This window comes from Felis catus, chromosome E1 (assembly GCF_018350175.1).
Source record: "Felis catus isolate Fca126 chromosome E1, F.catus_Fca126_mat1.0, whole genome shotgun sequence".
Taxonomy (NCBI): domain Eukaryota; kingdom Metazoa; phylum Chordata; class Mammalia; order Carnivora; family Felidae; genus Felis; species Felis catus.
The window spans coordinates 28,540,376-28,553,616 of NC_058381.1; the positions used below are offsets into that span (position 1 = coordinate 28,540,376).

At 54.8% G+C, this 13,241-nt stretch overlaps 1 protein-coding gene across 3 annotated transcripts; it reads left to right on the forward strand.

Annotated features, from left to right (window-relative positions):
• The first annotated feature begins 1,992 nt into the window (after nt 1-1,992).
• MPO (myeloperoxidase) lies at nt 1,993-11,734 on the forward strand. Of its 3 annotated transcripts, none has more exons than XM_006940138.5 (14): nt 2,012-2,122; nt 2,258-2,338; nt 2,468-2,561; nt 2,864-3,039; nt 3,255-3,378; nt 3,491-3,620; nt 3,706-3,912; nt 4,756-5,074; nt 6,914-7,074; nt 8,271-8,526; nt 8,972-9,142; nt 9,745-9,982; nt 10,746-10,960; nt 11,642-11,734. In XM_006940138.5, the coding sequence occupies exons 2-13, from the start codon at nt 2,260-2,262 to the stop codon at nt 10,951-10,953; spliced, it is 2,163 nt and encodes a 720-aa protein (XP_006940200.3). In that variant the 5' UTR covers nt 2,012-2,122; nt 2,258-2,259; the 3' UTR covers nt 10,954-10,960; nt 11,642-11,734.
• The last annotated feature ends 1,507 nt before the right edge of the window (nt 11,735-13,241 follow it).

The window sequence follows — 13,241 nt, forward strand, 5'->3', positions numbered from 1 at the left end:
ACGGGGAACAGGTGCGCTCAGGCATGGCTAATGGAAGGGTGAGGTGCAATCCTCGTGAGGCCATTTGACAATTTTTTTTTAAAAAGCCTTAAAAATGTTGCTACCCAAATTTGCATCAATTTTACGTCTAGAACTTCTTGCCTGAGGGAATAACTGAAGATAGGACTACAGATTTAACCCCACAGATGTTGACCCTAGTACTGCTTATAACACTGGAAATGGGAAACAACCCAAGTATCTAACAAGAGGGAATTAGTGAATAATACTAGTACTTCATATACTAGTACATAGTACTTCATACACAATCTTATGCAGATATACAAATGAACTAAGTCTATATTTATTGACATAGAGAGATGTCCAGGCTAAATTGTTAGGTACTAAAACTAGGTTGTAAGACAAAATTTAGAGTATGTTCTTATCACATTTTAAAATACATATTATATCCAGGAGCAGCTGGTTAGCTCAGTCGATTGAGTGTCTGCCTCTTGATTTCAGCTCAGGTTATGATCCCAGGGTCGTGAGATCAAGCCCTGTGTCGGGGTCCATGCTAAATGTGGAAACTGCTTAAGATTCTCTCTCTCAGGGTGCCTGGGTGGCTCAGTCAGTTGAGTGTCCAACTTTGGCTCAGGTCATGAGTTTGGCTCAGGCTGGTGAGTTTGAGCCCTGCATTGGGCTCTGGGCTGGCAGCTCGGAGTCTGGAGCCTGCTTTGGATTCTGTGTCTCCCTCTCTGTCTGCTCCTCCCCCACTCATGTTCTCTCTCTCTCTCTCTCTCTCTCTCTCTCAATAATGAATAAACATTAAAAGTATTTTCAAAAGTATAAAATTCTAGAATCTGATTCACAAGGAGCCACTTGTCCAAGTTCACACATAACAAGTTGTCGGCAGAGCCAGGCTGGAAGAATGGCCTCCTCCTTCATGGGCTCCACTGGGCTCCACTTCCCACAAGTGACAGGATCTGTGGGCATACCAGGAGGGTGTTCTGGATGTGTTGCTGTCCCTTGTTCCTTGGTCAAGATGTGGTCTGAGCATAGATGACAAGAGTGAGGGCAGGAAGGTGGCCGGGGTAGGAGGTGTGGCTAGACCAAATAACAGGGGAGCCTAACAAGGGCCCAAGGAGATGGACAAACAGCCATTAGTCATGGGGTACTTGTCCTGCCTGAGAATGGCAGCTGCATTGCCAGCGCTCTTCAGGGGAAGCACTATCTCATTCTATTCCAGAGCTATCCTACAGTTTAGCCCCAGTCCTCTTAACTGCACTGACGTGATCCCAGAGAGGCCCTGGGCTGTGTCACCTAACTGACCACTAACCACATCCAGCTCTGCTGTTTCCTGGTTCCTGAAATCCAGGAGCAGGTGGCAGGAGTGCTGAAGATAGCCGGCTACCCAGAGCCCAGAAGAAAGGGGAGGAGGAGAGGGATAGAGGAAGTTACCTTGGTCCTGAGCCTGTAGCCCCCAGGCTTTCCTGTGAAATCCAACGGTCTTCAGCCAGATTTCCTGTCCCTTTAGCCTTCGCCAAGAATGGGGGGCTGCCAAGGGCCAGCGTACTGTTGGGGGTGGGGGACAACCCCCCGAGGCTGATCAGATTGTTACTCCAAGAGTCCCCTACACCTTCCCTCCTCCTCTGGGGTCACTCTATTTCCCATAGTTCCTTAGGCTCTTGGTTCCTGACTTTTGTCCCTTTGCAAGGATCCCTGGACACTAAATTTAAACAGAATTTTGGAGGTGGGTTAGTTGCCTATACACCTGGGGACGACAATTGCCTAGGCACACAATGGGAGCTGAGAAACTCGGGTGGAATGCTAAGTTCAAAGGCTGGGCACAGTTCTGGTCTCTCCTTTCCTGTCCCTCTCTCCCATAGAAGCGATCACCTTCTGGGCACCCCAACCCCAGTGGGGGAGGAGAGAGCGTTTAGTCTCCAGGGGCGGGTTTTGTCTGCCCCCCCCACTCCCCCCCCTCCCCCCCCCCCCCCCCCCCCCCCACTGAGCCTAGAGGACATAAAGGCCTGGATTCAGCTGAACCGCATGGCCAATGCCAGGTGAACTTCAGAGGTGAGGTCCTGAGGGGCTGAGAGACTGAAGCTAGTGAAAGAGGCGTGCTGTGAACCCCTCCGTCCAGGAGGTAGGCAGGACCCATGGAGGTTGGACAGGGGTATGAAGGTGGGCGTGAAGGGCCAGAAGGAGAGGGATGGTGGGGCTCTCTTCTCCCGAATGCACTGTGGGCTATGGACTTACTGGGCTTGGGGTCTTGTTGCAGAGATGAAGCTGCTGCTGGCACTTGCAGGGCTCCTCTTGGCCATTCTGGCGGTGCCCCAGCCCTCTGAAGGTGCCAGTCCAGGTAACAGGGCAGAAAGAAGGGGAAAAGGTGGTGCGTTGGGGGTGGTTGTGAGTCCCAAGGATCCCCTTCCTCAGCGCAGGCCACCCTGGGTGGCCCATTCCTGACTTATGTGACTCCTGTTCTGGACAGCTGTCCTGGAGGCAGTGGAGACCTCGGTGGTGCTGACCTGCTTGGAGGAGGCCAAGCGGCTAGTGGACACGGCCTACAAGGAACAGCGGGAGAGGTGGGTTACCGGGCACTTCCCAGCTCTGGGCAAGGCTGCCCCAGGTCTTTCGGAGAAGGAACTTGATGCGGGGACTTCGTGGGTATGGATGGGACCCTCCGTCTGCCTGTCAGTCTTTGTGTCTTTGGGTTTGAGAACATCACTCCCCATGGCCTTGCCTCTGTCTGGATACCCAGGTCCTTAGTCCGTTTATAAACAGAAACCTGCTTCCTGTTCGTGGGTCTGTCTCCACTGTCCTGCCGGCTCTGCTGAGTGTCTCTGCCCCCACCTTCTGTGGCCTCACTCCTCCCTTCTGCAAACAGCATCAAGCAGCGGCTTCGCAGTGGCTTGGCCAGCCCCATGGATCTCCTGTCCTACTTCAAGCAGCCGGTGGCAGCCACCAGGACAGCCGTGAGGGCTGCTGACTATCTGCATGTGGCCCTAAGCCTGCTGGAGGGGAAGCTGCGGCCTCTGCGGCCAGGGCCCCTCAACATCACCGGTACCGTTGCCCCTACAACCTCAGTCTCCTGCTCTACTCGGGACCTCAGGCATCTCCCAGTGCCCCCCCCCCCGCCCCCCCACCCCGTCTTCCCGGGGGGAGGCTCAGGCACATCTGAGTCTCCTCTCTGTGCCCCCAAATCAAGCCTCCCCAGCTTAGGATAGGAAATGGGGGGGAGGGACTCAATTCCCACATCCCTCTTTCCCCGGCCTCAGACGTGCTGACACCCGCGCAGCTGAATCTTCTGTCCAAGTCCAGCGGCTGCGCCTACCAGGACGTGGGGGTGACGTGCCCCGAGAAAGACAAGTACCGCACCATCACCGGGCAGTGCAACAACAGGTGCTGCTGGCTGGGGGCGGCCCCGGGGCGGGCGGCGGACGCGGGGTCGCGTCCGGGTCCCCCACCGGCCCGTGGCGCTACGTCGTGTCAGCGCCCCGTCCGATTCCTGCAGACGCAGTCCCACGCTGGGGGCCTCCAACCGCGCCTTCGCGCGCTGGCTGCCGGCCGAGTACGAGGACGGCTTCTCGCTGCCCTTCGGCTGGACGCCCGGGGTCAAGCGCGGCGGCTTCCCGGTCCCCCTGGTGAGCACCGGCCGACAGAGGGGGCGAGGCCGGGCCCAGAGGCGCGCGGGGCCCCAGGCGGCCCCTGACGCCCAGTGTCCCGCAGGCGCGCGCCGTCTCCAACGCCATCGTGCGCTTCCCCACGGAGCAGCTGACCCCGGACCAGGAGCGCTCGCTGCTGTTCGTGCAGTGGGGCCAGCTGATCGACCACGACCTCGACTTGAGCCCGGATCCCGGCGCCCTGGCGTCCTTCATCACTAGTGTCGACTGCAAGACCAGCTGCGAGCAGGAGCCTCCCTGCTTCCCGCTCAAGGTGCTTCCTCCTTCCTGCCCCGCCGCTGCCTGCCCGGTGGAGATAGGGGCCATCATTCCTGCAAGCGGCCACCTCCCTCTGTGCTGAACCCCTTCCCCAGCTCCTGAGTAAGGTTCACCCTGCTCACCCACTCCCCTCCGCCTCCCTGGCGCAGGACCTTCCTGCCTCCCTCCAACCTCCGCGTGTAGGTGCGGCATGTTCAGTCCCCCTTTCCTCTGACCAGAGAGGGGTACCTTCCCGCATCCGGGCACATTGCAAAGAGCCTGGGCTGTCCATTGCTGGAGGGCTGGAGGGCTGGAGGGGAGTGGGAGAGGAGAGAAAGGAAGGAGAATGGCAGAGAGAGAGAGAGAGAGAAGAGGAGAGATAGGCAGGGGCCAGAGTGAAAGACAGGAAAAGGATGACGGGGAAGGGTGGGGGTGGGCAGGAAAAGAAAAGAAAGAAAAAGCCAACTGCGAGTGTAGGGACTGCATCCAGAGAACAGGGGAGGGAGGGGCAGACTGGGGGAGAGAAAGAGGGAGAGAAAGTTAAGGTGAGGACTGGCGGGCTCTTCTCCCGGGGGTGCACATCCCCCATTCCAGAGTCCTGGTCATCACCCCTTAGCTCAGAAGCACTCTGCAGGTGCAACCGCAGACGGGGATCATCTGTGGGACTTGAGAGGCCTCCCTGCCGGCTGAGGGCGGCCAGAAGTCCTGAGGAACCCGCTGTGGTGTCTGGGTCTCCCTGTCTGGTCCTGGGTTCCAGGCTGCTTTGGAGGTGGGATCAAGGCCTTGGGGTGGGGGGTGGACAGGGGGAGAGCCACTGTGTCCCTGCCCTTGGTGAGCGGGGCTTGTCTATGTGTCACAGATCCCACCAGATGACCCCCGCATCAGGAACCAGCGTGACTGCATCCCCTTCTTCCGCTCCTCCCCAGCCTGCACAGAGAGCAACATCACCATCCGCAACCAGATCAATGCGCTCACCTCTTTCATGGACGCCAGCATGGTGTATGGCAGTGAGGACCCTTTGGCCACTAAGCTTCGAAACCTGACTAACCAGCTGGGGCTGCTGGCCGTCAACACCCGCTTCAGTGACAATGGTCGGGCCCTGCTGCCCTTTGACAACCTGCATGATGACCCCTGCCTCCTCACCAACCGCTCTGCGCGCATCCCCTGCTTCCTGGCAGGTCAGCCTCAAGTAGGAACTTGGGCTGGTGCATGGGCACACCCTGCTGGGGGTGGGGGTGCTGTTTGTGACTCTGTCCTCATCAACGTCATGATACTAATCCAGTTGCCTTGGTAACAAGTTGGGTGGAGCAAAAACCAAAACCAAAATGCAGACCAACCCCTACCCCCAAACCAAAACCAACAAAAAACAAAACCAAAAACAGAACAAACCTAAGAAGGAGACCCAGGGATAGCCAAGGAGCTTCTTTTCCATCTGTCCATCCCTTTCTACATCTCTCCCTTTCCCTCTGGACTCTGCCAGAGAGTTGAGTCCCCAGGGACAGGGAACTAAGGAGACATGGCACCCTCACTCTCTAGAACTGCATCATCCACTATGGTAGCCACTGGCCACACATGGCTATTTGCATTTACATTTAAGTTAATTAAAATGAACTTAAGTTAAATTAACTTAAAAGTAAAATTCAGTTCCTCTGCTGTACTAGCCACATTTCAAGCACTCAATAACTTCATAGGCTAGTGGCTCCCATATAGGGCAGCACAGATGTAGAACATTTTCATCAATTCAGAAAGTTCTATGGGACAGTGCTGCTCCAGAATATCACCTCCTGCCATCTTGATTCCCTGTAATTAGAGAGGGTGAGATTTTAGATTTAAATACCTGGAAGCCCTGGGGATATGGTTGGAGCAATAATGGTGCCCATGCCCAGAAACTTCCAATGTTTTTTAATGTAAATCCAATAGTGGATCCAAAAAGGTCCTGAGGCCCTTCCCTCTGGCCTCCCAACTTATCCTGATGGCTGGCTCCCTGTGGCCTCTCCCCCACTGGTCCTGGGCAGGAGGATCCAGGTCGGCTCCTGTGAGACTTTTCTGGGCTAGTGAAGGAAGAGCAGCACTCCTCAGCGACCTATGGCTGCCTCCATCCTGGCGTTGAGCCACATGTCCTGGGTCTGGATCATCGTGCGCTCTGGCAGCTCATGGGATGGTAAAGCTGCTTCCAGAGTTTCTTTCCCACCAGCCTCTAGAACTTATAAAGACTGAACCCAGTGTCCTGCTAAACGGGCCTGGTCCTAACTCTGGCCCTTCCAGAGAAGGCTTGGGGAGGACTGGAGGGATTAGGGGTCTCACTTGGTTTTCTCTCTTTTTTTTTTTCTAACAGTCTCAGATGTGGACTGTAAAAATCTACCCCCCACCCCGTTCTCTGGAGCCCGAGCAGGCTGCAAATTAGCATGCAGTAAGGGCGAGGATGGCAACTCTGATCAGGTCGCTAGTGGCTTTCTAGAGTCCTGTGTTAAGAAGGATTCTGAGGTTGCTTCCAATTTTAGCAGGAGAGAGTGCTGTGATCATTAGCTATGTCTGACATGGGCATGGAAGTAAGGAGTGCTAACATGCATGCTACTTTTTGGTCTGGCCTGAAGCAAGAGAATAAGTCAACCAAGCAATGTTTATGGATCTCCTACTTTGTAGAAGGCACTGTGTTAAACTCCATGTGTCTGTGTGTGAGTTGGGTGGAGGGTCAGATACAAAAAGGGACAAGCCATGGTCTTCGTCTTCAAGGAGCTCCCAGTCTCAGGCATTAGAAGGTGGCAAGTCATGGGGCAGATCTGATGCCTATTGAATGAGCATCTCAAGCAGCAGTGCCCCTAAACAGAGGAAGAATTTATCATGGTGGACCAGGGCATCAAGGGGGAACCTCCTGGAGGAGATGTAAACTGAACATGGTGTGGAAAGATGAATGGAACAAAGTCTGGGTTTCAGATCTTGGCTGGGGAGGGAGTCTTTGTGGAGCAAGTCCTTTCTGATGGGGTCTTAGGAATGACAGTAGCTTTTGCTTCCTCAAGGGGACCCCCGCTCAAGTGAGATGCCCGAGCTCGCCTCCATGCACACACTCTTTTTGCGGGAGCACAACCGGCTGGCCACACAACTCAAGCGCCTGAACCCAGGCTGGGATGGAGAGAGGCTCTACCAAGAAGCTCGCAAGATCGTGGGAGCCATGGTCCAGGTATGCCGTCCTGAGTATTGATGATGCCAGGGATGTGGCAGGCTTGGGATGCAGATGTGCCTCTGCCACATCCTAGCTGTGTGACTTTGGGCCAGTGTTTTGAGTCTCAACATATTCATCCACGACACTGTAAAGATTAAATGATATATATGAAAACACCTGGTGATACTGAGTGCCTGATGAAGGTTACTTGCCTTCCATCCTCTCTCTCCTAGGCTTGCTCCTATTTCTTCTTTCCTGTCCATTGGGATGGTTTTGGGAGAATTAAAGGGGTGGGTCTGAAGTGCCTGGCATGTAGCAGCTGGTCAATAAATGCCTCTCCTTTTCTCTCCGCGCCCCCCCCCCCGCCCCCGTCTCCTCTTCATTTGGCTCTATCATAGCTCACCCAATCTCCTCACCTTTATTTACCCCTGCAAAATGTTCCTGGTTCTCTCTCCCAACTTTTGATACTTCAACACCCCCATCCTCTCCCCAAGATGTAAACACACACACACACACACACACACACACACACACCTGTGTGCATGCACGCACACACCTTTTCAATACTCTCAGACTCCAGAGAGGGAGAGAGTTGCAGGTGCTGAGGGTAAGTTTTTGCTTTGCACCAAGAACTTAAGTGAGATTCATTTAAGCCTCACAGAAAATTCCAGACTCTAGAATCAAGAGTGAGACTGTTCCATATCTTCTCTTTTCACTGAGGAAATCATCTAGGGTGGCCCTTTTCTTTTTTGCCTCCCCCACCTCCACAAACATATGGAACCTTACTGTGAGCCAAGTGCTTGCTGGGCACTGAGTAATTTCCAGAGAAATGAGCTACAACCCTTGTCCTCAGGAGCTTATAAATTAGGAGAAACAAAACATTAATAACTCAAGGGCAAAGGAGCTATTGACTAACAAAGCCCTTTGTTATTTAATCCTTTAAGTCACAGGGCAGCATAATTATCCTTAATTTACATTTGAGTAACAGTGGCTCACAGAGGTTAATAACAGGCCCAAGGTCACACAGTAGGTAAGCAGTAGAGCTCTGTTTATAAGCCACCACTCAGGAGCCACTCTGTTGGACCCAGGTCCAGTGCTGTGGGAGACAACCCTGGCCATAGTCAATGGAGGGGCTCCCCAAGCCAGGAGTGCAGGTGGAGACTCTGTAGAGAAGGTGGAGTGGAGAGGCCACTCTGAGCGTGACTTTTCTTTAGATCATCACTTACCGGGACTACCTGCCCCTGGTGCTGGGACCACAGGCCCTGAGGAAGTACCTGCCGCGCTACAAATCCTACAATGACTCGGTGGACCCTCGAATCTCCAATGTCTTCACCAATGCCTTCCGCTATGGCCACACCCTCATCCAACCTTTCATGATCCGCCTGAATAACCAGTACCAGCCCATGGGGCCCAACCCCCGCGTTCCACTCAGCAAGGTCTTTTTTGCTACCTGGAGAGTAGTGCTGGAAGGTGAGCAGGACCTAGGCCAGGAGACAGTGGGCTGGCAGCTGAGGATGTGGTGGGGTGGGCTTGGCTGCAGGAAGCTAGGACAGGAGAAGTACTCTGCCTTCCATCTTTGGGGATCCTATCTGACTTTCCAGCCTTGGTTCACCTGACTGCTTCTGTATATAATAACAAAGGGTGGGGTGGCTTGTAGGGAACTGGCTTCTTCTCGGTGACCCAGGAGACCAGGGCCTGAGTGCATCCCAACTTGCAAGTCTGAATGGCATTATACCTTGAGACCTTGATTCCCTGGTGAAGACCTGCCCACTGGGGTGACCTTGGCACCAGGAGCTGCATGTGCCCAGCCCTCTTCTGCGATCCCCCAACTGCACCTGGGACTTAACCCTGAGTCCAGTCTGAGCTCTGGATATGGAGCCAGATCCTTCCCCAAGTCTTGCTCCTCTTGTCCCAGGTGGTATTGATCCCATCCTTCGGGGCCTCATGGCCACCCCTGCCAAGCTGAATCGCCAGAACCAAATCGCGGTGGATGAGATCCGGGACCGGTTGTTTGAGCAGGTCATGAGGATCGGGCTGGACCTGCCTGCCCTGAACATGCAGCGCAGCCGGGACCACGGCCTCCCAGGTGAGGGGGCTGCAGGAGCTCCCCTGCCCCCCGACTCTCGAGCCCTGCCCTCTCCAGTGCCCCGCAGCTGCCCAAGCTTGGCTGGAAAACTGTCTACATCACATTTCATTTTGCTTCATTTTACATGAACTTTGAGGGGAAGAGGTTATCATCACTTCCATTTTACTGATGAGCGAACTGAGGCTTGGAGAGCTTCAGAACCTTCCCAGGCTCTTCCCCAGCCAAATCAGGGATAGAGCTTGAATTTGAACCCAGGTCAGCCTAACCCCAAAGCCTGTGCCTACATTATGGGAAAGCTAGTGTGGCTGAACCTTCTAGACACACTTCAAACCTCAGATCTGAGATCTTCAGAGGGGGACAATGAGATGTCCCTATTCTTGGACCCTGTGGGAGTTCCGGGCAGTTTCGGGTTTCCCTCACAGTGGGAGGGCAAGGGAAAGAGAAGAGTCTTGGCCCCTCAGTTCAGGGTTCTCTTGGGGCTTAGAGCCTGGGAGAAGCCCCTCCGTGGCCTCTCCCTCACGTCCCTCTGTATGTGGCCACGGCGTGTTGGGGAGGTGAGTTTTGGGGAACCCACCCACAGCCCCCGCTCCCCGCCCCCGCAGGGTACAATGCCTGGCGGCGCTTCTGCGGGCTCCCGCAGCCCCGCTCGGTGGGCGAGCTGGCCACAGTGATGAAGAACCTGGGCCTGGCCCAGAAGCTGATGCAGCAGTACGGCACCCCCGACAACATTGACATCTGGATGGGCGGTGTGGCCGAGCCCCTGGAGCCCAACGGCCGCGTGGGCCCGCTCCTTGCCTGCCTCATTGGGACCCAGTTCAGGAAGCTCCGAGACGGTGACCGGTGAGGCATGGCGAGCAGTTCAGGCCCGCCGTGTGGTTGCAGGCCTATTCCCCGACCTCTCGGGGCCCTGACTTTCTCCTGTGAAGTGAAGGGCAGGAAGGAATCCGTGACTTTCCAGTGTGTTCTGGGGCCTCCAGGTCATCCCTAAATGTGCCCTGAACTTGCTGGGGTACAGCAAGGAGGGGCCTGGAGCCGTGGGTTTGAAGGGAGACATAGAAACTGCAAGTCTTACCGATGCCTTCCCTGGTTTCAGGGTGCCACCATACAGCAGTCACTCACTGCTGAACGGTCTCCAAGCCTCTCCTACTAGTGTCGTTTCATCGTGGCCCTGACATGTGTCATACCCGGTTCTTACCTAGCCTGTATTGTGCCCTTGGGAAGATTAGAGAAAGGTGTCCCTCTCTGGGTGGACACATTATAAACCAACCCCAAGATTCTTTCCACCCCCATGGTCACAGCCCTGGGCCAGGGCACAGGGGTCCGTGAGTGTGGGCCCAGCTCCCTGTGTAGCTGGGGGGCCTCCGAGGCCACGGGGTGGGGGGTGGAGGCAGAGGGGAGGCAGCGGGGCAGCTGTGCTTTGTACTGTGAGGAGGGCACCACTCCTTTGAAAACCCCTGGGCTGCCTGAGGGCCTGGAGCTATCTCCTGCTGTGGAGCGGGTGTGTGTGCTGGTCCTCTTCCATCCAGGGAGCAGCTCAAGCCCGATGATGCCTTCCCAGCCAAGGACAGCCTCAAGTGCAATGTCCCTGGGTGTCACCATGCAGGTTTTGGTGGGAGAACCAGGGCGTGTTCACCAGGCAGCAGCAGCGGGCGCTGGCCAAGATCTCCTTGCCCCGCATCATCTGTGACAACACGGGCATCACCACCGTGTCCAAGGACAACATCTTCATGTCCAACACGTTCCCCCGGGACTTTGTCAGCTGCAATACGCTCCCTGCATTGGACCTGACTCCCTGGAGGCAGAGTGACTAGAGGCTGAGTAAGGGGGTGTGGCGGTGAGGTGAAGCTTGGGCGTCCCTGGGCTGGCCCACTGGGACCACAGGGATTTCCCTTCCCTAGGTGAGCCCGTCCCTGTTCTGACCAAGAACATGAATGACTAGACATTCATTCGTGTGTGTGTGCGCATGCATATGCAACGTATATAAATTGCATTTCATATGTGTGTGTTTCCTGTGAACGTGGGTAGTGTTTTGTGTGCTGCGTATATGTGTCATTTATGTGTGTGTTTGCTGTTTATGTATTAAGTATAGGGAAGATACTAGAATGGATACAAGCTCAGGAGCCAGATTGCTTACGTGAAAATCCTGACTTCGCAGCTCTCCACTGTGTGACTTGAACAAATTACTCGACCTCGCTGAGCCTGAGTTTTCTTCTTTGCTAATAAAAGCTGTCTTGGCTCGTTAGTGGCCCCACTTACATCCTCTAGTTGTTTACCAAACACTTACTGACAGGCGCTGTGTAGGCCTGAGAAACATTCAGGGAAAGTCGGACACTTTCTGTCCCCGGGGAGCTTACACTTGACGGTGAACCAGTGACCCCTGGAGGAATGGCCATTAGCAGTTAGGGTGTGCGTGGTGGGTGAGGTGTGGGCCCAGGTGAGCAGGACTCAGTTGGTGGCTCCCCGTTTGCTTCCTCACACTGTTCTCTTGCTTATTCACAGGAGCCCACCTGGAGAGGAACTGGGACGCATCGGCCCTTTTGTGCCATTTGTTTGTACCTGACATCTATGATAATAAAACACCACCGATGGGAACCTTTACTCTGTCCATGTCTGCTGTGGGGCTGGAGCTTCAGCATGAGGCTTGCTCTGGGATCTCAGTTTGAACCAGTGTGGTCTGTGCCTCTAAACTGGGGGTGAGGTATCGAGGAGCTGTCCTTTGACCCACACATGGAAGGCAGTCAATTCTCAGAAGCCTCCGGGCCAGGTCAGACCATCCTGCCTCTCACCTTCCACCCACGCCACCCCAGAGAACAGAGACAGTGGTCCCCAGGCCCTTATGTTCATTTATTGCTCTGGCAAATACTTGCTACGTGCTCACTGTGCCAGGAACAAAACGCTGTGTCCCGCGGGAGAGAAAGAACAGAGGTGTCATGGGAAAGGAGGTCCTTCCCAGATGATGGGGCGCCTCTGGATCCTGCACCCCTGCAGCCTGGCACGGTGGTTCAGAGGCCCTCAAGACAGTAGACTCCCTCTCAGTCCTGGCTTCATGTAGTCAGTTTCCAAGAGCAGGGACATCAGATGGCTGGGCCCGGGAGGACAGGGCCAGAGCTGAGGGAAGGGAAGGAGGGTATTTCTCAAATAACCTTGCCTGGAACTTGAGCCCTATATCTGAGACTGGTTGATTCTCCCCTGCCCCTCTGGCTCCCTTTCCCTGGAAGCTGGGAGCCTGAAGGTGTGCAAGATGCTGAGGCTTATGTACCCATAGGAGCCCCAGGCCACAATAGGACCTCCCATAGCAGGAGAAATACTCCTCTCCATTTCACTGATGATGAGAGGGACGCTCAGAGAAGAAAGAGACTCATCCAAGGGCTTGAAGAAGTGGGTGCCAGAGCCAGGAGGACTGCAGCCAAGTCTTCGGGGTCCTGGGCTCCTCCCACAGGGTGGCTCCATCCACTCCACCAGTCAGGGGATCTGGAGGTGCTGACTGAGCTGACCTTACCCGGAGGGTCATTTTAAAAGAACACATGAATATGTACTGGGCAGCAGTACAAGGAACATTCTGGCCATGCCCCTTCTGAGATCTCACAGGCTCCAAGGACTGCCCTAGAAGAAGGAGGTATTTCCCAGAAGGATTTCTGGAAGGAAAATCAACTTTAGCTGTAGGATTATCCAGGCTGGGACAACCTTTCTGTTTGACCCCTTGATGGCACTTCAAACCCTCTCCCTCATCTACGGCCATTGCTTCTTTCCCCAGGAGCCCCTTGCCTCCCACTTTTCTTAGAGAACTCTGAAATTTCACCAAACCATGCCTTCTCGCCCCACAGACCCGTGCACACATCTTAGTGGTAAGGCGTGTCTGCACTGTAAACATCTAGTTGCTTATTTGGCAGTGGTCCCAAGGCCTGCTTTTGGAAGGGAACAGTGTCATTGCCACCATCATCAATCATCAGATGTTTATTGAGCCCTTGCTGTGTGCTGAGCATCATGCTTGATGGCACGGGGGACACTGGGAAGCAGACAGAAGTCTCTGGCTCAAGGAGCTCACAATCTAGTTTGAAAGGAGAGGAGGAAAGTTAAGAGTGCAAAGACCATGGCCTCA